The 24052-nt window shown below is 41.6% G+C and overlaps 1 protein-coding gene across 2 annotated transcripts; it reads left to right on the top strand.

Annotated features, from left to right (window-relative positions):
- The first annotated feature begins 5618 nt into the window (after nucleotides 1–5618).
- On the top strand, nucleotides 5619–22202 carry LOC310850549 (uncharacterized protein C16orf46 homolog). 2 transcript variants are annotated; one of them, XM_083752073.1, is made up of 4 exons: nucleotides 5619–5882; nucleotides 9092–9337; nucleotides 14335–15003; nucleotides 19480–22202. In XM_083752073.1, exons 2-4 carry the CDS (start codon nucleotides 9128–9130, stop codon nucleotides 20173–20175), a joined length of 1575 nt encoding a protein of 524 aa, XP_083608199.1. In that variant the 5' UTR covers nucleotides 5619–5882; nucleotides 9092–9127; the 3' UTR covers nucleotides 20176–22202. The 2 variants fall into 2 exon arrangements, with proteins under 2 accessions (XP_083608199.1, XP_083608198.1); XM_083752072.1 differs by having other exon boundaries at nucleotides 14335–15444.
- The last annotated feature ends 1850 nt before the right edge of the window (nucleotides 22203–24052 follow it).

Below are 24052 nucleotides of genomic sequence, written 5' to 3'. Positions count from 1 at the left end.
GCAGCTTTTAAAGCATGTTAAAATATTTCAGAATTAGTTAATAAAGTGTCCCGTCCCCCCCGTCTCTTACTTGCACTGTAATTTGGATAAATATAGGAGAGAGGACTAAGTAAGTGTAATTATGTTTTCCCTTCTGTATTTTGGGGGCGGGGAGGGAAGGGATGTTGCCAAATTTCTGTGACAAAGATTCTCTCAGTTCTTGTATCTATTTGTTTCAGAAAGTAGTTTTTTCCATTCATCTGTTCTCTATGCATTTGGACACCTTTTAAACCATCATTACCAAATTTAGCATGATGATGTCTGTGATCAAGGAGCAGATTTTGTTCTATGTTTGGGTATGATTGGATGCCATTTTGATTCAAGATGATGGACTGAATGTTTCTAAACCATTGCTTTTAACTACTGACTTCAAAACTGCACTGATTTTTTTAGTTTCTCAGAATTCTTGAGCAATGTCAGATACACTGTTGCCAAATCTCTATAACTGGAGAAATAATTTAGCAAAGGTAATCTCTGTGTATAACTATTTGAAACACACACACACACACACACACACACACACACACACACATTTAGAACATTTGTATCTTTCTTTTAAAAAGTTTGAGATGACTTCCAACAAAATAACACAATATTAACAAAACACAATTTAAAATTACATAAATGGCAACAGTCAAAAGTGGTGCATTCTGTAGCAGTGCTCTTGCAGAATCAGAAATGCCCACTTTGTCAGAGAATTTTGGGAAAGAGCTGGGTTTCATGGCCTTTCTGAAAGACAATCACAAGAACTGTGTGACTTCGGACTTTGGCGTAGTGATTTAATAACTTCAGTGGCAGTGAAGTCCCTGCTCTCTGTCCCTGCTCACTTCATGTAGGCACATGGAGCTAGGGCCCTCATGTAGAAAATGGATATTTTTTTTGCGGGTGGGGTGGGTGGGTGGGTAGAAAGCATAGTTTATTTGTGAGACAAACATTAGTGTAGCAGAGAAAGCAGTTTGCAGTAGATTACATTTGTTGTGTTTTGGTCTGACACCCACTCCCATGGAGCAAGGCAGGTTGCAGGACCACTGATAGACCCGAGTCGGTGACTTGTTCTGAACTTCTGACAGAAGCCGAGAACACACTGGGGCCTTCTAAGCCTCTGCCTCCAGACTACCTTTTTGCCCACTTTTAGAGGCTTCAGATTCTTAAAGGACCAGCCCTCTAATCTGCCCTTCTCCACCCTTCCATCACCTTCTGCCTTGTGAGCACACTGTCCTGCTGGAGCACTGAGGTACTGTGGGAGCCATTTGGTTCCCCAGGCTGAAGGGAAGGTGCCTGCCAGAATCCTGCCTCAACATCTACTGTCTCTGATGGTCCTGGATATTCTTCTGAAGGCTCCTATCTGACCTCCTTGGTGCAGTGGTCTCCTGACCTCCAGTCAGAGCCTTCAACTTGGTTGGTCTCCTCATCTGATGCCTCAGCAGCCTCTGACTCTTGTGTCTGGATTGCTGCTGGATTCAAGGGTTGTGACAAACTTCAATCCCGAGTTTCTGAAAGAATGTATCACCCTGCCTGTGCACAAATATCTCTAGTGGAAGCCCTGGTAGTGATCTCCTCACCCAGTGAGATCCATGGGGTGGGGACTAAGTGTGCTTTCCTGCCTCTGGAATGACCTCTCTTCTGAACTGCATCTCACCATGACATTGCTCTTGCTTTTTTGTTGGGTGAAGATGCATCTCTTTGTTCAGGCTTTTGGGGAAGGGTGAAGTACACTGGGCTAGATTTTTTAAAATTGCTGCTGCTGTTTTGTCTACACATAATTTATGTTGGCTTTTTAAAAATATTATTGTTTAACTTCTGGTTTCAATTGTATGCATTTCTACCCTGCAACCTTTGGATGAAGGGCATACTATAAAAATGATAAATAAATAAATAAATAAATAAATTAAATAAATAATAAACGACTACAATACATTTTTTGTTTTGATAATACGTATCTTTAGCTCAGGGGAATATGAAGGCACTTCTTTCAGAGTTTCCTGAGTCACTCTGTTTCTTCACTGCAGTCATGTGTTCATGCCCTTAGTGTGGTGATTATCATTTTCCTCTAGGGCTTCTTCCTGCTTAGACAGACATGCAGGATTTTAAAAAGAAAAATCTACAGATGAGCCAAGGTGGTTTAAATGGTCTCACTTCACTTTTGATTATGTCACACTGCTTTGATTAAAACAAGAAACACCCTTTCTGCTGTGTAAATAACAGTCATGTTAATGTTCACTGAAATGACCTTATTGCAGAACACACCTGTTCATAACCTTTATAAAAGTTCATAGCAGAAAAGAAAATATTTGAAAAACTGAAGGACTGAGCACTGGGAATATATGATTGTCACTCTCCGTCACAGAAACATGTTTAGCACCTTTATTGACCAGACACTTCTAAATTGTAAGCCAGTTTTGTGATCATGAATAGATCACTCCATTTTTGGTAAGACGTTCAAAGGACAAAGGACAATTTTCTTTCTGAATTTTCAAACCTCTTATAAAAATAAAACATGCTCATGGACTCTTATTACAGTAACAAGTTACTGTATGTGAATTCTTACCTTAAACTTTGTAACAATATGAACCTAACTTTGTATATGCCAGAAATATCTAGTTATAAACCTTCTATAAGCAGGAACCAGATTTCATACAGACAATTATCTCTTTTAAGATTAAATTTATGATCCAGGAACTGTAAAGATAAAGGTTGTGTCCTCTTCATTTCAAACTTGTGTCTCAGGAAGGTAGTAGTAAACCAGAAGATATGTACAAACAACAGTTCAAAGGTTTTGGTGTTCTGTTACTCACTCACTAGGTAAGCCCCTTCCCTTCCCATAGAAGTTATGTTTGATCGAAGTATACTTAAACCCCAAGCAAACAGCTCCAACCACTCTTCCTTTGCTACTTACCTTTACTTGACTGCAGGCCAAAGGAACAGGTGAGAGATTTGTTTCCTTGCTGGCGTAGGATTCTGAGGAAGAGCCCAAGGTGACTTCACACCATACATTTAAAGTATGACTTAAAACCGTTGTGGTGTTTTCTAAATGGTCTCGGCACCAGTATACCTGAAGGAGCATCTCCACCCCCATCACTCAGCCGAGACGCTGAGGTCTTCCTCCAAGGGCCGTCTGCTGGTTCCCTCACTGCAAGAAGCAAAGTTACAGGGAACCAGGCAGAGGGCCTTTTCGGTGGCACCCTCCCTGTAGAATGCCCTCCCTTCAGATGTAAAGGAGATAAAGAATTACACAGCTTTTAGAAGACATCTGAAGGCAGCCCTGTATTGGGAGGTTTTCAATGCTTGATGCTTTTATTATTTTTTAGATATGCAGTGGTACCTCTGGTTACGTGCATAATTCATTCTGGAGGTCCGTTCTTAACCTGAAGCTGTTCTTAACCTGAAGCACCACTTTAGCTAATGGGACCTCCCGCTGCTGCCGCGCTGCTGCTGCGTGATTTCTGTTCTCATCCTGAAGCAAAGTTCTTAACCAGAGGTACTATTTCTGGGTTAGCAGAGTCTGTAACCTGAAGCGTATGTACCCTGAAGTGTATGTGACCCGAGGTACCACTGTATATCTAATATATGCAGTGTAGTGGTTAAGAGCAGTAGACGTAATCTGGTAAACCGGGTTCACGTCTCCGCTCCTCCACATACAGCTGCTGCTTGACCTTGGGCCATTCACACTTCTCTGAAGTCTCTCAGCTTCGCTTGCCTCAAAGAGTGTTTGTTGTGGGGAGGGAAAAGAGATTGTGAGTCTCTTTGAGACTCCTTAGGGTAGTGATAAAGCAGGAAATCAAATCCAAACTCTTCTTCTATAAGCCGCCCAGAGTGCCTGGGGAAACCCAGCCATATGGGTGGGGTATAACTAATAAAATTATTATTCATTATTTATTTTCCCATAGGATACACTGGGGATCATAGCTGTGCATGGGAAATAGGGGTCTCCTAACAATTCTTAGGACCCTTAACAAACTGCAGCTCCCAGAATTATTTGTGGGAAGCCATGACTGTTTAAAGTTATATCACTGCTTTAAATGTATGGTGTGAATGTGGCCTGTCAGAAGGCACAGATATCAAATTCTTGACTTTGCACTACACTTGCTCGTAATATCAGTTATACTTCCAACTCTTATTTTAATTTCTTTAATTTCTCTTTAGTGTGAATCTGTTTCTCACGCTCCAGGTTTTTGGATAGCTGGGAACTCTTTTTAAGACTAAGGTGTGTGACTATGAATCATATTGGCCGCCTGCATAACTGTAAAACTTGCTGTCCAAAGCAATACCCATATACCCACTGTCTTTCGTTTCTGTGTAATAAACTAATATGTTTATACTTCCTGGTGTGACAAGTTCTTAGCTGAGTATATGGGTGAAAGGTATATATGCATTTTAAAAAGACACATGTCCTGACTTCACACAAAAGGCTTCATTTCTCTCAGTAGGGTATTGCTGGCTTCATAGACATGATGTGGGTTCAAACGTACACCTCATAACACACTTTTCTGATTTCTTCTGAGTGCACTGTGCTCACTGTATGAATCAGCCACATAGGAAGATGAACTGACATGTTTACTCCCAGGTGACGAATTATCTCGACAAAGCAGAAAATTGCTAAAGGAGTGACTCTCTTGACCCTCGCTGCTAGCAGCAATACATTTTTGAAGCTGAATTGCATGTGTGGCCTGTCCCATCTGTGTTTGCGATGGAAGCACATGTTCAGACTTCTGATGCGGAGCAGGGAGGGGCAGTTTTATGGGGCGAACAGTTGCCAGGGGAAGAGCTAAGCTCTCCTTTCCCTCTGACTGCTGCAAAGCTCCCTCTTTCAACAACTCTCGACCAAGAAGGACCATTGGTCTAGTAGTGTTACACGCAGAGTCTGGCCAAGATAATAGCTGTCAACTTTCAGATTTGAAAATAAGGGATTAGCAGCCTCGAAAATAAGGGATCAGCAGTCTCACCTGTACTGGGGACAGTCTACGGGATATCTAACAATCCGGGATAGCAGCGGGAAACGGCGCTGGAATAAGGGAGTTTCCCGCAAAAAAAGAGAAGGTTGACACCTATGGCCAAGATCACTCTTTATCTTAATGTTCTATTTTGGCTCATTTCTTGATGTGCTAGCTTTCAACTTGCAGAGCTTATGGGATGATGCTGATGCTGAGAGCCAGTGTGGTGCAACGGTCTGTTATCATGTAGGATAACATGATAGGATAACATGATAGTAGGGAGACTGGTGTCCAAAATCACAACTCGGCCGCACGGAAATCACACGCTGGGTGACTTTGCTTGGGCCAGTAACCAGCCCAACCCACCTCGCAGGGCTGTTGTGAGGATTAAATGAGAGCGAACCGTGTGGCCCACCTTGAATCCCATGCAGGAAAAAGATGGGATATAAATGCAAGGGATAATACTGGTAATGAGCCCCTCTCGCCCCGCCCTTGTTCGCTGCTTCTCCCCCTCAGGCCTGGCTTCCTAAACAATCGCTGCCTCCCCTTGGCCCCGCCCCTTTCCCGCCCTCGCGCCGCGCCTTCCTCCCCTCCCTCACAACGACCGCTCCCGTCACCCGGGGCAACGGCTTTGAGGCGGGAGGGGGCGGGCGGTGACGGCGACAGAGGCGCGGGGCGGCGAGGGGACTGTGAGCGCAGCGGAGGCCCCACCCACCTCCAAGAGCAGCGCCAGCGCCGCCGCTCAACCCCCTGGTCCGTCCGTCGGTGTGCCCTCGTCGCCGTGTTCCCCTCCTTCCCTCTCTGGGTCCCGCGTGGGGGACTGGCAGGCGGAGGAGGCTGAGGCGGGTCACAAGACTTGCGGGGGGAGGAGGAAGGGGCACGAGGAACGCCAAAAGGAGGCCTTATTATGGGGTGAGTCCGAGGGGGGCAGAGGAGGGGAACGGGCGTAGCACCCGGGACGGCACTGGAGCCACGCCACGGGGACAGTGAGGGAAAGCAAGGCGAGGCGAGGGACCTCTGAGCGCGTGCAGAGCGCCCCCACAAAGTAACTGGAACTCTTACTCTGCCCCGAGTGTTTCCCAAACTTGGGTCACCATCTGTCTTTGGACTACAACTCCCAGCATCCCTAGCTAGCAGGACCAGTGGTCAGGGATGATGGGGATTGTAGTTCAAAAACAGCTGGAGACCCAAGTTTGGAAAACACTAGTCCAGCCCAACCTTTCTCAACCTTGGGTCCACAGATGTTGTTGGACTACAACACCCAGCATTCTTTGCCAGCAAGACCAATGGGCAAGGATGAGGGGAGTTGTAGTACAACATCTGTGGACCTAAGGTTGAGAAAGGTTGGGCTAGCCCAGTGTTTCCCAAATTCGGGTCTCCAGCTGTTTTTGAACTGCAGTTCTCATCATCCCTGACCACTGTTTCTGCGAGCTAGGGATGGTGGGAGTTGTAGTCCAAAAACAGCTGGAGATCCAAGTTTGGGAAACACTGGGCTAGCCATACACAACTGGGATTTTTAAAGAGAAGGGTGCTCCTGACCAGCCCCAATGTCTTCCCATAGGTAACTGGTGCTTTAAGACAAGGGTGCCCCTGACCGTGCACAGTCACTGCCTTCCACCCTCCTGCAGTTACTGGGACATGTCAGCATGTTCTGAAATGAGGGGCTGAACTATGGGCATGGTTGCTGTGAGAACACTTGACAGCTTGTTTTCTGAACAACAGTGTAACTGAGGGAGGAATAGTCTTCTAAAAGAATATGAAATGGTATTAAATTATGGGAAGGAAGAACATAAGGGGGAAGTAGGGAAAGACAGGTGAAGCTAAGGGTGAAGACAGCAATTCATTATACTGCAGGGTACGCAACGTTTTTGGGCCTGAGTATATTTGGAAATGGAAGAAACTCTCATGGGCACCACAAGCTACCCATTTCACATAAGAACTGTCAGTGCTCAGACCCTGCTCCCTGTCCAATCCAGGCAAAACATCCCCAAAACTAATAAAACACTTTGCAGACCCAAGCATTATGTAAGGTGGTGAGAATTTTAATGCTCTTCTCTTCATTGAAGACAAATGCCTAGCAATGCAGTCTTTTCACTGGACTTTAGGAAACAGGTTTCCATCACACTTTAGAACTGATGTCTGCTTTCATTCTAAGGCAGGGGTGGACAACCTTACTGTTCCTCAGGGGCACATGTAGCTGATGGGCGATACTCGGGGAACTTGTGCCAGTTTGTGTGGCTAGTCCAGTCTTGGCAGTGGGCTGGAGCATTAACATCCACACAACCAACTTACACCCACATCAAACCACAGGATTTTTTTGGAAGATGGGGACAAAGTAATACAGTCGTAGCTTGGATCCCAAATGCCTTGTGAGTTGAACGTTTTGGCTCCCAAACTCCGCAAGCACGGAAGTGAGTGTTCTGGTTTGTGAATGTTCTTTGGAACCCGAATATCCGAAGGGGCTTCCGTGGCTTCTGATTGGCTGCAGAAGCTTCCTGCAGCCAATCGGAAGCCATGCCTTGGTTTCTGAGCATTTTGGAAGTTGAACGGACTTTCAGAACAGGTTCCGTTTCACTTCCGAGGTACCACTGTATAGGGATGATATCTGTAAATAAATCCCCATTTCTTTGATCTATTTGAAGCATCTTGGGCTACTGGGTGTAGTCTTTCTGAGGGAAAGGTCGCAGTTAATTAGTATAATGTGCCACCAGTGTGGAGAGCTTATGCCAGATTGCTCAAGGTCAGGGGTCGGCAACCTAAGGCCCATGGGCCAGAAGCAGCCCACAAAGGCTGTTTAACAGGCCCACGAGCCGGCCACTTGGCAAGTCCCTGTGCGCTGTGCTAAACCGACGCAGTGCGGGGACTCTCTTCCGTGGCTCCAGAAATCGCTTCTGCGCATGCACAGATGCTGGAAATAGCGTCTGCGCAGGCGTGATTTTCGGCCTCTTGGCATGTGCAGAAGCGATTTCTGGTGCCACAGGCATGCACAGACATGATTTCTTGCATTGCACCGGCCTGGCCCACGGAGGATCTCCGCAGGAGTGATCCGGCACATGCCCGGTAAGCCTTGCTGACCCCTGCTCAAGGTCGTAGAAATGGTGCAAAAATGAACTTTGTAGTAGCAGCTGGATAGTTTTCCAGTATGTACATTATCTATTGTTGGGAAAACTAGGCCCTAGGCTGTGATTGGCAAAAATCTGCCTTGTAACCAGGCTTTTTGGTATTAAAAAGTAGCCTTTGATTTATTTTTTGGGGGGCCCATTCAGATGAAGGATTGTGTTGCAACGACCTGGATGTAGCTTGCTGGTGGGATCTGTGACTACGGGGTTGGTGGTAGGGTGAGGCAAGTTAATGCTGTTCTTTTTGGTCTGTACCTGAAGTCCCAAAAGTTTTTTTGTTTCTTAAATTGTAATTTTTAGTATGAAAAGGATTCTATTTTAGTCTTGTGGTCTCTTAATAAAGTATTTGTCTTTATCTATTGCTGTGGCTTCTTATGGTAGGCTTTTGTCTAAATCTGGCACCTGGTTTTCACTACTGAGTAATTTGTGGGTTTGGGGCTTGGAGAACAAGGAGTGGATATTTGGCTCTTGGCTAGTTGAATTCCAAGGGCTCCAAAAAGAAATCTGAGTGTCCCCTGACTTAGATTTGGAAAACTTTCCAGGAGTGGAGGCTGGGCAGGATTGATTTTCCCTGGTCATCATTCAGCTTGGCTGCAGAGTTGAGAAATTAGCCCTGGGTAGAGAGGAATAATACCTGCTCCTTTGTTCTAGGCTAGAAGGGGTGAGATAAGAATAAGGAATGCTTACCATCATAGCTCCAATCTCAAAACAAAATTTTATTCAATCCCTTCTTTATCATACAAGTCTAGAAATAATGTAGGTGCTGTGAACCAGAGCTGCTATGCAGTTCCTGAGTCAGCAGGACTTCTGTAAGACGGGGTAAAAAAGCATGTCCTTGTATTCTGTTAAAGGATTTTAGAGGTAAAATTACTTGTTATCACCCAGCAACAGCTGATCAGTAAAAAAAGAAACATACCAATTTTGTTTCATTCATGCTATTATAAAATAAATTGTCTAACTGCAGTATTATTATTTTGTTTTAAAAAAATCCTTAAAACACAGGCAGAGCGCGTGTAACCTACAGAGTCAGCAAGTGTAATGACTTCCTCTGAACAGAAGCAAAATGAAATAGAGTCTGAAAGAGTCGCTGGAAATACAAGAATTGTGGAAACAGAATTGCGCTGCACCTACCCAAATGAGAGGCGGGAGAGGAATCAGATTTACACCCTTCTAAGCATCAGTAACAGCATAAATGAACAAGAGGAAAGGTCCTTGGATTGTACTAATGGAACAGGATGGGAGGAAGCTGTGAGTAAGAATTTTATGTTGTGAACATTTATACTCTCAGTCACAAATTATCCATTAAAAAGAATCTGCTATAATATAGTGTAGTTTATAAATGGGCACCACTTGTCTCCTAGGGGCTGGTTCAAATGTAGTATCAGTTGAAGCATCTTGTGTTCAAATGTGCATTCTGATGAATATAAGAATTATATCCTTGGTTTCAAATCCATCAGGTGATACCATTGCAGAAGTTCATTTAGTTATACAGGTCTCTCTTGCTGAATCTTTTCAATATAAATGTTGCAGTTGTGGATGCATGCACCTTCCCTCACCTTAAGTTGCAATACTACCTATGGCCCTGCCTAGACAGAGTTAGCTTTGCCTTGTCCATATATGCTGTGGAAAATCCGACTACTCTAGTGGACTTGGAGAGGACTTTGGAAACTATTTGTTATCTTCAATTACTTCAGAATATGGCAACCAAACTGTTGACTGGAACAAGCCACTTGGAATGTAGCTTGCCAATTTTCTGTGGCTTCTAATTTGATTCCAAGGATTTTCCAAGATACTGATTGTGACAGGTTTTAACATATAAAGTCTCATATGGCTTCGGACCAAAGTATCTGAAGGCTTGACTGTTCCTATATGAACCTGCTTGATTTTTAAGAATTCATCAGGGGCCTTGCTTTGGGTGCTTCCACTTTCAGATGGAAAGTGGGTGGCAATCAGATAGTAGTATCCTGGTTTTGGAAGATTTTCTCCAGGGACAAATTGACTGGCACCTACTCTTAGCCTTTAGAATGAGGTTGATACAACTGTATTCTCCTGAATTTTTAATTGTTTTAACACTTCCTTTGCTGCTGGGTATGTTTGTTGACATTCTTATGGTATGTATTGTAGTTCTTAAACTTTCTTAGCTGCTTAGAAAGTTTATATACTCAAATGTGGGATAAAATTATTTTAAAGAAAATATTTAAAAACAAAACTCTTGTGACACGTTAAGTCCATTTAGCGTGATAAAAACATCCGGGAGATAGACCGAGCTTTAATCCATAAAAACCTATGCCATGATAAACGTATTAATCTTTAAGGAATGGCAAGAATCTTGTTGATCTATTTACAAAGGAATTAATAAAAATAAATTATAGGTATTAATAATTTCACCCTGTCCAGACTAAAGTCAGTGGTGTTGGGTTCCACAATTTACATAAAAGATAATCCTTAAATTAGACAATGCTTTTGATGAAATTATTATAATGATAGTATTTGTGATTTGGTTCAGGTTAGTGTATGTAGCAATAATTTAATTCTTTGCTCAGGGTACTCTACACTTTCCCATTATATGTCATTTTAAAGATGTGCAGCTGGCACTATGCATAGAAAGAAGTCAGCCTGCATTTACTGGGGCTTATGCCCAAGTAAGTCTTCATATGACTGCAGTTAATTGTGTAATTACTCTTACAGTTTTCTTGTATTTTGGATTGTGAAGCAAATGTCAAAGCTTTTCTTCCTACTGCCATGCCATTGTTACTCTATTTTTAGGCTCATGTTTACTACATTTTTTGAGCTCTGCTTTGTGTCCTGATTTCTGTATCTAAATTAAGAAGCCCTGTGGCTATGTCCACATAGTACTTATTTTTAGGGCTGTAATCATGCCAGTGGCTTCATCCAGAGTCCATCTTTTCCTTGTATACATGCTTTGCATTTCCTAGTTTATAACACCTTGCAAGTGTTGGGGGAAGAGAATGACCAGCAAGGTCTAGTGATGCTTTCTTGTGAGAGGGAGCAATCCGAGCCACCTTGAAGGAAGCAGATATGTACCTTCTCTGCAGGCTGTTCCATCTATTGGTTGCTAATTTGTGAATAAAAGTTATCTTTCAGGTAATTATCACAACCCTGATTGCAACCCTGCTATTTTCCCTAAATTTCTCAGCAGGTTTTGTTACCATCAGTTATGATATTATTCTGGTGTATATTTCCTGGGACATTGTGCTTCAGTTCCTATGTGGAGAGCCATTTTCAGAATGTGGTGCTGAGAGATTATCACTAATGTATTATGCAGGGATTTATTTTGTCTCTTATGCTGTTTAGAATCTCTTCTGTTTGAAAATCCTGAGGTCCTTTGGGATCCTGGAGTAAGGTGCCATCCGTATGCTGCTGACATTTTCTTGTAAAATTCAGAAGTGGTGGTGGATAAGATGAACTGATGTCTGAAATGAGTAATAATAATAATAAATTTATTATTTATACCCTGTCCATCTGGTTGTGTTGCATGAACTGGATGCATGCTAACTAACTGAAGCTCAATCCAGACAAGATGGAGGTACTGATTATAATTGGTTTATAAGTGGTTTAGCTTGATACGCTGAGTCTATTTTGGGTGGTTTTGCATTTCCTTGAAGAATTAAGTGCAGAGCTTGGAGATTTGTTTTAGATCTGTTCTTATATCTGGATGCCCAAGTGAGATGTTGCATGAAGCACTTTCTGCCAGTTTCAGCTGCTATGCCAGTTTTCACCCCTCCTCTTGATGACTCTCTTATGTTAAGCTAATGCAATGTCTTCATAGAATCATAGAATTGTAGTGTTGGAAGGGACCCTGAGGAGCATCTAGTCCAACCCCCTACAAAGCAGGAATATGCAGCTGTCCCATAAGGGGATCGAACCTGCAACCTTGGCATTATCATGCTCTAATCAACTGACCTATCCAGACTCAGATGGAAAGGGATGCCTTAGAAGACTACTGAGAAGCCAACAACTAGCTGCCTGAATGCTGAGATTCTCTTCAGAGACCCTTCTCTGGGTGTCCTTTGCCTGTTTTATATCCTACTTTTCGAGGCAAAAGACATTTTTAAAACAGCTTACAATGTAGCAGAGCAAGTATAACAATTTCAAAACAATTTCAAAATTCAGTTCTATTAACTAAGATTCTAGTTAGGAAATAATGCATCCTGATTCAGAGCAAAAAAATTGGACTGGATCATCTCTGAAGGAGTTTGCCACAGTGTGGTCTGATTTTGTCATAATCAGGAATGTGGCAGTAGGCTACTCTGCAGTGGTTGTCTGTCATGGGCATGAGGATGTAGTTTACGTTACTCCAGTAGACCAGGAATTATTGACCAAACAGCAAAGCTGTCCTTGAAGAACACTTTCACATAGTCAGGAGTGCATGATCCAGCTTTCCCTCTTGTAATCCTCGGGCTCATAACAGGCACCACTGGAGAAGTTACTGTGGAAGGCATATTTATGCTGACAGAGTAGTAGGTGGCAGCTTTCAGAACCATAACTGTTCCAAGAAGCAAAGCTAACATAACCTAAGGGTTTGTTTACAAGAGCTCAGCCTGGCTGCTGTGATGGTACCTATTTTGGCTTTTGTATGGTACATAGGACTCCATGCTAGCAATGCCACCATGCTTCAGTGTTTTGCGTGGCACAGATTATTCGGACTTTTTTTTGCTTTGGGTGAAGTTCTTTCTATTTATGACTGTCTTTACAGGTAGACCAATCAGATTTCTGGACACCAAGTACAGGGCCTTTTCAGTGGTAGTCCTGCATCTTTGGATCTCCCTCCCATAAGAACTTAATTGCCCTTCTGCTTCAGAGTTTTAAATGGGCCTTAAAGAGTTTTTTTGGTTGTTGTGTGCAACTTTTTGGGGATGGTGTTGCTGGCTTTTGTTTCATGTGCTCTATTCTGTTTTTGTTTATATTAATTGTGGTGTGGTTTTATGATACTGGTTTAAATGTGATGGTACACTGCCTTAGGAGGACTTGTCCTTAAAACTGAATTGAAAATAACTTGTGAGTTTACTGTAAGGGGCTCTGAGAAGTTCATGGTAGATATAATATTCACTATTTTTAAAAAAAACCCTGAAAGGATTGATCAGAACACTTGTTGTGCCAGGGTGAGATTACGCAGCCTTCACAGCTGACTTCCTACTATTGGCAATGGGGCTGTTCTGGAGAAAAGTAACTTGTGTTTTCTAGAGGTAAAGCACCTCCAGTTGTGCACTGAAGTATAGTATAGTATAGTATAGTATAGTATAGTATAGTATAGTATAGTAGTGTGTCTGTGGAGCATTGAAGTACAGATAATTGCTTTAGCCCATTGTCTGCTTTTTAAAAAAGCAAGTCTCTTCCTTTCTTCTATAAAATATTTTATACTTTCTATTACTTAAAAAAATAAATTCAGTACTGAGGCTAGAATCTCATTGTCCCTAGGAGGGTGTGCCAGGGGGCCATTGGATGTTTCAAATCTCCAAGTTGAGGGTGGAGAACCTCCTCTTCCAGCCACTGTGGAAGTCACTGTGGCCATTTGTCTTACCAATGTCAGAGTTCAAATGTTGGTTGGAGCAAAGAAAGGGGTTGGTTTGGATCTAAATCCTTTCCATATCCCTGACTCCACCCCTGCCCAATAAATAAATTGAGATAAATAAATGTCAGCCTTGGAACTGACATATGTATTTTCCTTTCTACTGGAAACATTAGGAAAGAAATAATAAAAACTTAGAAGACAAGCACTTAGAAAGGACAAATAAAAAAGAGCACCATGCTTTCCACCTTTTTGTTTTGCTACCATGTGCCCAGTAAAATGTCTTTGAGTTATTCAAATCCTCTGCCTTCTGCTGTCCCATTGGTAGGAATGCTGTGTTAGTGAAGAGCTCTAAAGAAAGCATTAAGAACATGAATAATAGCTTTTGGTCCTCCCATTTGAGACTAAAAATTAGCCGTAATATGATGTGCACAGCTTTGCTATTTAAGTAGACGTATGAAACAAAAGTCGGGAGTTGACTTGTGCTGGACCTTCTTGTTTAGTACTAAACTATGACTCATTTAAGGTTTGCTCAACAGTCTTATCTGACTTTCTTGATAATGGGGCAACCTCATTTCAATTACACTTTTTTTTGAGCAGATAATATCTTTTCCTGCATATTGGTTCACAGTTAAAATTAGCAAGAGATTACCAGTAAATCTAGTTGCTCTGCTGCTTAAAATACTAACTTATATTCACATCATTTTGCTCTCAGGTCCAAGGCTGGGGCAAAACAGCCCCATTTGCTTATCTTCAGCTACAGAAGAAAGCTAGAAAAGCAAAGACAAGTGAGTCTGTCAGTGGATGCCAGTCTGTCAGTGGATGCCTTTACTGCTTAGATCTGAATCAAGTTATTGACAAAAGTTTGGAACAAGACCCCAAGGGTACAGAACCATTGAAAACTGATTTCAAATTAAGTACATGTGCTGCCACAGATCGTATTCCAGAAAAACACCAGACTCTGCTTTTACAGAGTGCAACCATAGACTCTTCTGCAACAGAAGACTCTAAAAAGGAAAACTGTTATGGCAAAATATATTCTGGTCAGACATCCCAAGGAGAAAAGAAAAAAGTGTCCTTAAAGGATGCTCAAGCTACTTTAAGTGAAAGGAGATTTTTTCTAATGAAAGACAGTCCTCTCTTCCAAGGAGAAAAGAGAACAGTGCCAATAAAGGAGTATAGTATACTGACTACAGGAAAACCCAAAACTCTGGAAACTGTGAAATTCAAAGACACAAAAGGCTACGAGCCTCCCATATGTAATCACGTTGGCACTGAAACTGCTACTGTTAAGCCATCATTAGTACTACCACCTCTGAAAGATGCAACTTTCAAAACCACCCTGGATCCTTCAGCAAAGAAAAGCAAGACTGTTACTTCCCAGGCAAGTGAAAAATCATTCCATGCTGTTTCCGAGACAAGTTGCTGTGGTCAGGTTTTTAAAACCAAAGAGCAAAAGAGTGAAAAAAGAATAGACACAATGTGTAATGCAGTGAAGGAGCAAATAAAAATGCATGAAATAGCCTCTTTTGACTCAAGGCTTTCCAAGACTTCATTCATCTCAAGAAACCCAGATCGTTGCTACTGGCATTGTGCATTTGCACCAGATACAAAAATGGCAACCATGTCTAATTCAATTGCACTGCGAAGACACAATCATCTCAACAGCATGCATTTTCTGCATACAAAAGGAGCGCGAATCAACAAAGCTAATGAGATGCAAGACCCTTGCACCAGAAGCAGGAGTCACACTGGAGCCAAACAAGGAAATGAGTCAAAAACACAGGAGATCCCTCTGCTTTCTGGACTATTCCCTTCCTTAACGGTCAGCCGTGTTGCAATAGCTGCATTGCCCTTTAGGCTGACCTGACTTTTTAAATTGTAATTTCTTGTTGGGCTATTCATGGATTTGTTTGGAGCACTCTGTATAATGAGAAAAAATACTGAAAAGTCATTGTAAAGCAGACTGGGCAGATTTGTTAATTTGCATAGGTGCTATTTTGAATAGAGTTGACTGCCACTCATTTCTGTACAAAATTAAAATACCAATTAATTACCTCTTACAATATGATAATGGTTTCAGTAGATCCTTAAATATGTTTAGTTGACCTAATAGAGTCTACAGTGTAGACTCAGGCTCTCAGAGATGAGCCTTAATGTGCATTGCCTGGATGATGCCCCCCGTTTGCCGAAAACTTTTTGTCTTTAAAAGTACACCTAGCTAGTTCTTATTTAGAAAATTGGGCATAGCGTTTCAGTACTTCCAATCCCTACTGTATGTATGGTAAATGCAAGCTACTTCGGTCTGTTTTGTTCTTATTAGTCCTTTTGCTTGGGAAGGACCACTACAGAAGTACCATGACCTGTGTAGTTTGTCTTCTCAAGGAATACTTGAACTACTGCACCAAACTCAGAACAGATGGGCAAGGGATCAGATTTTGCCTAAATTAAGCCCGTACAATTTGGAAGTCATTGAGCCATACATAGCCACAATGCCTGTTTTTGCTCTCTGTCAAGTATGGCAATAGAAGGCTGTCAAATATCTGTCAGGCCAGACTAAGTTGCTCATGAGCTATATTTATCTCAATGAGTTGTACAGTTGTACAGGCCTAGACCAAGTGCTTCACCATATGGAACCTAGAAAAGTACCAAAAATTGTCTGCGTAGTCTCTGCCACAATGATGTACAATTTTCAAGTGCCCTCCAATTTGTGCAAAGCCTTAGCTGTTTTTAGATGTTGTAAAAAGTTTATTTTTAAAGTTTTCTTTTATGTTTAATGTTCAAACAATGTGTAGATAAGACTAAGGAAGCAAAGTTAATATTTAGTTATATTTGTGTGTGTAGAATTGACTGTATATACTTCTTGATTTGTTTATGCTAGCTAGGACTTGTCCCCCTCTGCAAAATTAGGTAACTCACATTGCTTTATAATCTAGATAGCTTCAATAAAATACTTTTCTGTATGCACAGTGACAGCATGTTCCTCAGTATTTCAATCCAAGAGATTTTCCTGTCAACATCTGCCATAATTATCCTACACCTTATCTGATGCATTTGGAGTAGCAGGAAGGTAATGACATTTCTGGATATCCAATTGCAAGAGTCCCAATGTCACTCACCCATGATTCATGGAATCCACTTATATTTGATCAACTGTACAGAAACTTGTTCAATTAGTTTTATTATAAAATCTTGCCAAATTCTTTTTAGTTTCAAACAAACAAGTTTGCACATAAACTGATTGTAATCCTTGAACTAAATATTTTGAGTTCTTATGCAAAAAAAAATCTGAGAGCTGAGTGGCCTTTTCCTTTTGGTTTTGGTAATGGTAGCAAAGGCTCTCATCAGGAATTCATGTGCATAAACCTCATGCAAGAACACAGTAGGCTAGTTGAAAAAAATGAACTTCCTTTCTTGTTCTTAAAACAGGCATGAAATTATTTAAAGCAAAAGTGTTCAATAGCATGACCATTTTTTTAGGATTCATCAGTGCCTACAAAAAAGGGATTAAAACAGTGACTGACAGAAATATTGTAACAAACGCTGTTCGACAGTGGAATTTGCTGCCAAGGAGTGTGGTGGAGTCTCCTTCTTTGGAGGTCTTTAAGCAGAGGCTTGACAACCATATATCAGGAGTGCTCTGATGGTGTTTCCTGCTTGACAGGGGGTTGAACTCGATGGCCCTTGTGGTCTCTTCCAACTCTATGATTCTATGAAACATGCAATATATTTAAGAAACCACACCTGTTTCTACAAGTGTAGGGCAAAGATTTTTGAGGTGAACCACCAATTAAATGGTGTCAATTCCTCACCACCACCACCATCCGTTATAGGAGACAAAATTGCTTGAACCATTATAAACTGTTAATTTGAACTGCCTTTTCTTGGGTTGGCTGCTAGACTTAACCCTTCCTCTTGCTCCTACTACCACTTCTGTAGAAATGCTGGTTTTACTGAACACTGTTGAAGGGCTTCCTGCTACCCTCATTGCACATCACATTTACTGCTAAGAATTGTGAAACTCTGTGCTCCAGTTTAAAACAAAACAAAACAGGGCTTAAGCAAAGTTTTGGATAATGGATGGATACAAGTAGTCGTTTACAAAGTGGTTGCTTAACCATGCTATAGCTGTAACCACTTGCGGAGTCAGTTACCTGTGTGATCCTGTTAGGCCAAGTGGATGAAAGTTTTACCTCTCATACAAAATACAGATATGTAGTTAAATGGTTGTCAGTCTTCACCTATGTAGACTTGTACCTTGTGAAATAATGGATTTACAGAAAATAACATGTCATACTTAAGGACCAATTAATATGTGTTTTCATTTTTCAAAATTACAAGCAGAATAAAAATGTCAATAAATTTTAATTCTTTGTGAGCATAAATAAACTTGAAATTGCTTTTCTAATGATTCCATTGATGAGTGAACCAAAATAAATAGCAGCTACTTTTCAGCGAATCTAAAATGATTGATCTTGTTACTTACCAGCTAAACCAAGTTAGTGAGCTGAATATCTATGCTTGATAGTACTTACAAGTCATGTTTCCTGATGCTGCAGTTAGGAAAGCTTCAAAAAGCAATTTGGCATTACAATGAACAAAGTATGAATTTTGTATTACTTAGTCGAGGGTGTGGTGTGGGTGGAAGGCTGTGGCCCTCCGGAGACGGCTGGACTCCAGTTCCCCTCCTTGAACACAGTGGGGCCCACTTCTGGGTAGGTATGTCCAGGGCCAGGCTGCATATTCCACTGATTTCAGTGGGAAAGATTTAAGCATGTTCAGAACGCTAACTGAAAATAAGTAGAGACTTTAAAAGTTTCTTAGCGTTGGTTGGGTCATGCCCTTTGTTTTAACTCCCCTTTTCTGCCCTGCACAAAGAGAACAGATGCCGCAATCCAATACTCAATGGTGCATGCTCCAAAATAAGTGTATATAGGATTACATACACAAGTAAATGTATGTAGCATTACATACTAACACAAGTGTGTATTGCTAACTAGCTTTTAAAATAGCATATATATTTAACAGTTTTTTTCTTAGTTCTTCTGTGGACTTTGTCAATGATAACAATGTGGAATTTAGCTGTGATTTCATTTTTTTTAAAAAAATTGTGGGTTGTTTTTTTTAAATCATACTATTGATTTTCTTTTAAACACTTGAAGTTTTTTTTTTAATAAAATCACCAATATATCAAATGTGGAAAAATAGGGAGATAACAGCATGGATAATGTACATCACAAAGAATGTGAGACTACAGCAGAATTTAATAATCATTTAGCTTTAAAAATATAGAGCCTTCTTTAGATACAAAGAATCATTTGATTCCTCCCCACCCCTAGCAAATGCACCCCAAGACCCTCCTGAATTTATATCCATTTTAAAAAACTTGACCAGTTCTGTGGACACCCTACTGTGATTCATTTATACCAGAATATTTTTTGGTGATTCTCCCGGGACTGCCACACCGATGTATCCTTTAAAAAAGGACTACACCTGCTTTTACACTTTCGCCCCTTTGGCAAGTGGCCCCCAGAGGGCTGACATTGGGTCTTTTTATAGGATTTCATTACTAACTTGGTTCAATAAATCATCACCAGCAGGACATATCCAATATAACATTTAGTGGAAAATTCTCATTTTTCAAATGAAAGTCCTAGAGAGCATGGAAAAGTTGCCTAACATGACATTGAAAAGTTTAAGAAGAATTTGGCCAAAATTCACTACAAGTTTTGTATAGAGGTTTGGTGAAATTCATTATATTAAGTGTTTTTTGTGAAAGTGAAAGATTCACGTTTTTGGTGTGGCTGCAAGACTCTGAATTTAAAGGCACCATCTTTTCCCCTCCCTTCTTTCCTTCCAGGAACAAGGCTGGGGGAGAGCTACTCCTTTCACATGCTGTAAGATCCAAAAAGAGACCAAGAAACCAAGAGTAACCAAAACAGTCTCAAGCATCTCTCACCAGAATATGGTGCCTGCTAATAAGAAAAACATGGCCTGGGTAACACAGTTGGCAAGAGAGAGACAAAAAATGGACAGCAAATTTACTGAAGGAGAACCAGTTTCAAGCAACAAAAAGATTGAAGTTTCGTGCATCAAACCATACAACTATGTCCCAATGATGACAGCCCATGCCGAGGGAGACAGAAAGAGAGGGAAATTAGATTCTATTCAAACCTTCCTAGGTGAAAAAAGGAGCTTGCCAATAAAGGAATATGAAATCAAGTACTCACAACGGCAGACAGAACCTGACATCCTGAAATATAATGAGATTGGCCTGCCCAGAGTAATCCACGGCAATCCTCCTAACAGCTTGAGCTGTATAACCTTAAATGCATTTTTGGTATTCAGACCAGACGAAGGCAATGTAATCAATTTGCATCTGGAGCCTCCTTCAAAGCATGAAGCAACGGCAGTCAAGAGAACTGAGGAAGAGGACAGCACGGACGCAGTCTCCTATAGCCACGTAATTAAAAAAGTAAAGCAGAAGAGTGAAAAAAAAGTTGGTATGAATAATACGGTGAAAAAGCAAATACAAAAATCATGTATCGCCCTTTGACTTGTCCATGGTGCTCAGCTATTTTGTCTCGTCTTCAAAGCTGTTTGACTTTTTCCTTTGCATTGAATTAAGATTACATTCAAGATATCTTCCATTCCAAATCATTGCTATTCTAAATGCAATACAAACACCTGCATGGTTTGTGCTGCCCTTGTAAAATTGTGATAGTAGCAAGGGCAATTGCATTAATAATAAGGAGTGAGCTTTAACTCAGCAGGACTGATCATCTCAATTAATTGGCAGTGACTAATTTTAAACCAGTGAGGCCAAAGAGCTGGGACTTAAGGGGTACTCTTGGTTTGTGAGGCTATTTTGTTTCTAGTAGGTTGCTATAATTCAGAATGACTATATATTAAGGTGGTTATTCTTTTCCCCAATATCTGGAGCCCCAAAGCACCATGGGTGGTTTTCACTTGGCACACCTGGCCTTCCCAACTGCCCCTTAGAGTGGTAGCACAAACAGCCAGAGAAGCTCATCCCATTGGGAAGCCCTCCAGAGCACACTCCTCTGGCCCCAGGATAAGAACAACTGCCACCAGAAGGAAATCCCTCCATTCCCTATGAATGAAAGCTTCTTGCAACACCCAAATGCTACAGGGGATACTGAAATTACTGTCTCTGCAGCAGGTCAAGGAACCATGAAGCCAATCTTACAACAATGAATGCCAGTTTTGTAAAGCAAGGATGCCTTGATTAGTTTTGATTGATACAGCACATCAGTTACAATTGTGCCAACCCTCCCAATTTCCTCAAAAAATTAGGAAAACCAGGACCAAATCATGGGACATAGGAATTGCTACAGTATAATAATAAGGGACAGTATTTTGAGTCCAACACAATTCAGCATTTGGGGTTTGGGGGAGAAAGAAACCTATTTACAGGTAGTTTTCACAGGTTTATGGGGGGGGAACCAATGAATTTGCTGTGTTTTAAATATTACAAATTTTGATGTTACAATATATTATTATTATTAAATAAAAATGCAATATATTAAGACTGCAGACAGGGCACTGAATATTAGTGCTGTAAGGTTGCAGATTAGAATTGCAATCAAACACAATCCAAAATACTTTTTTTTGCAACACTGGGGCAATGGTATTTTGAATGTCAGCTTATACCCGAAAACTAATTTGCTGAGAATAGGGAACCTTAGCATTAGAACTCTGGCTGGTTATGAAAATATAATTCTATTAATTCTTCCTGATTCTTCAGTTAGATAAGTTATTCCCCAACTCCTGTGTGTGTTTGTTTTTTAAAAAGCTTATAGTGGAACAATTATTTCCCTCCTCACCCCAAAACATAGGTCAATTGTGTTGCAGTATAGTTGTGCCAGGTGTGCCTACCTGAGATGCAGAAGAGCTTCCTTCCTACTGATGAGTAAAAAGCCCTCCCTGCTCAATGCCTACTGCATTTTATAGACTTTAAAAATAATATTCTTATAATGTGGAATTTTCCTTTACAGTAAACATGGGCTAAATATAGTCACCAATTATTTTTTTTTAAATCACCAATTAAGTTAGGATACATCAAATACAGCCTTCAAACTATAATTATTCTCTTAGCATGGCAGCAAAATCTTATAATTATTTGAAGGCTTAGTTCTAAGAGGTATGATAACCATAAATTAAAATGAGTAGCCTTTTCCTTTTACATGACCTCTAAGAACCTTCATGGGTTTGGTGTTTGTCCTTTAATATATGGCGCTCTGAAACACAGGGCTTATCCACACTTCCTCTTGCCATGCTGCTTTCCCCCAGTGAAAACCCACTCCTCATCACTTGGAGCAAACAGCAATTTGGGTTTCCCCCAGATTGCCATTTGTTCCAAGCTAAAGAGCTGGTTTCCCCTTGAAAGCGAACATGGCAAGGGGGAAGCCACTTGGACTTGAGCTTTCTAGGTGTGGCACAAACAAAAGTGTGGATGAACCCCAAGGCTTCACAGAGGAGTCTGCAGAACTTTTTGATGTGTTCCAATTACTGTTCTTGCTGCCAATAAAGAGGCTAAAATAAAGACTTTTTATTTTGGTGTAGACTATTAAGTAGTTTGGTGAAATAACCAGAATTGCACATAGAGGAGTCTTTGAAATGTTCTCTTTGGTCATATTGTTAATTTTTTTTGGAAAAAAATCTTACCCCCAAACGCCTCTATCAAAGAACATGACTACCACCTGTGGGCAAATGTACCAGTCCCTTGCCATCCCTTCCAACATTTGAAGCTGCTTTGAAGGTATGGGGGGAGGGGGATGAATAAGAGAGGGAGCACTTCCTTGCTGTCTTAAGACAGATGTGAGCTTGATGTGGATCTCCACCTATTTTTGATGCCCCCCAATACCATAGCCCCACTGAACAAAACAGCGTCAAGCAGGCATTTGTACACATGTGGTCAAGGCACAGAGGCTAAGGCACTCCTTCAGAGTGCCCTTGTAGGCCCTACACTCTCAAGATTGGCTCTTGCTGCTGCTGGAGACAGAAAAGTATGTGAGGGTCAGCCCCAGACACAGCAGCTAGCATGCTTGTCTATCGTGGCGCTTTGTGATCAGGGAAGGATCAAGGTGGCAAAGCACAGGATCACAGTTACAAAGAGGAAGCGCTGAGGGAGATTTGAAGGCTGTATACAGCAAGCCTTTCATTTACTTTTGAGTGCATGGGTGGGGTTGTGGATGCAGAGGTGGAGGTGTAGCACCATGCTTGTGGTTAACGCTTAGCTGGAATGAAATATTCAACGCAGCAATAGAGAAATTAAAATAATAATTTATTTGTCAGACAAATAAATGATGGTATATGGTTACCAAAGCTCTGCCTGCTCTCCAGCCCTGATGGCCAGCACTTATATTTCCTCAGCCCAGCCCCCTTGCTCCTCCTTTGGCTGCCTCTGTCCAATCAGCTTGGTTGAAATTCCTATTGGCTGTTTGCTAGAACCAATCATAAAAGATACACTCATTTCCTATTACCTTTTATGGCAGACAAAGAGCTATATTTCCTTATATCCATAAATGGCAGACAAGTAGCCATATATCTTACATTTACCTCGACAAGGCACCTTAATTACCAGATCACCTTTTGCCCTTGTTGTCCCTGTTGCTCCTGCATTCCAAAACAAATGGCTCGTGGTATTAAGTTCTATCTAAACAGAGATCTTACTATTTACCAACTCTTAATTAGTGTTTTTGCAGCTTGATTGTATTCTGTAATATGTAGGGTCAGTGTAACCTTTGCTCCCAGCCTGTATTTCCCTTTTTACAACTTTGAGAAACTTGTCTCCTGCTTCTGCTATAAATCGGGGGGGGGGGGGGCTTGTCCAGGAGGATAAACAACTGCCAAAGTACTTAGCCAGCTGCTTTTCTGCCTGGCATGAAACATTTGCAAATCTTTAAGCTCATTTTAAAATACAGGCCTTGATCAGATGCCTCAGAGGGGCATAGCACAGGTGAGGGGAAAGAAGAGTAGATGGAGAGGGAGGCAAAAATAGCAACTACCATATGTTTCGCCCTATAGGACGCACCTAGATTTTTTTTGGGGGGGGGAAATAAAGGGAAAAAAATTATTTCCCCCCCCAGGCGCGGGGCTGGGGCGGGGGAAGCCCGAGCTTCCCCCTCCCCCAGCCCCCAGAACGGGACCCAGAGCGATGCCGAAGCTGCGTGCAGCTTTGGCATCGCTCTGGGAGCTTGCGGGGCTAGAGGAGAGGGAAGCCCTCTGCCAGCCTTCTAACCAAGTCGGAGGACAGCGGGAAAGGTGCGCTGCACCTCTCCCACTGTCCCCCGAGTTTGCGGGGCTGGCGGTGGGGCTCTCCAGGCTTCAGTGAAAGCCTGCGTTCGCCCCATAGGACACACACACATTTCGCCTTCATTTTTGGAGGGGAAAAAGTGCGTCCTATAGGG

Source organism: Podarcis gaigeae (genome assembly GCF_964106915.1).
Source record: "Podarcis gaigeae genome assembly, chromosome: 8".
Classification (NCBI taxonomy): domain Eukaryota; kingdom Metazoa; phylum Chordata; class Lepidosauria; order Squamata; family Lacertidae; genus Podarcis; species Podarcis gaigeae.
The sequence above is the reverse complement of the archived record's forward strand: the minus strand, read 5'-3'. Positions and strand labels throughout refer to the sequence as shown.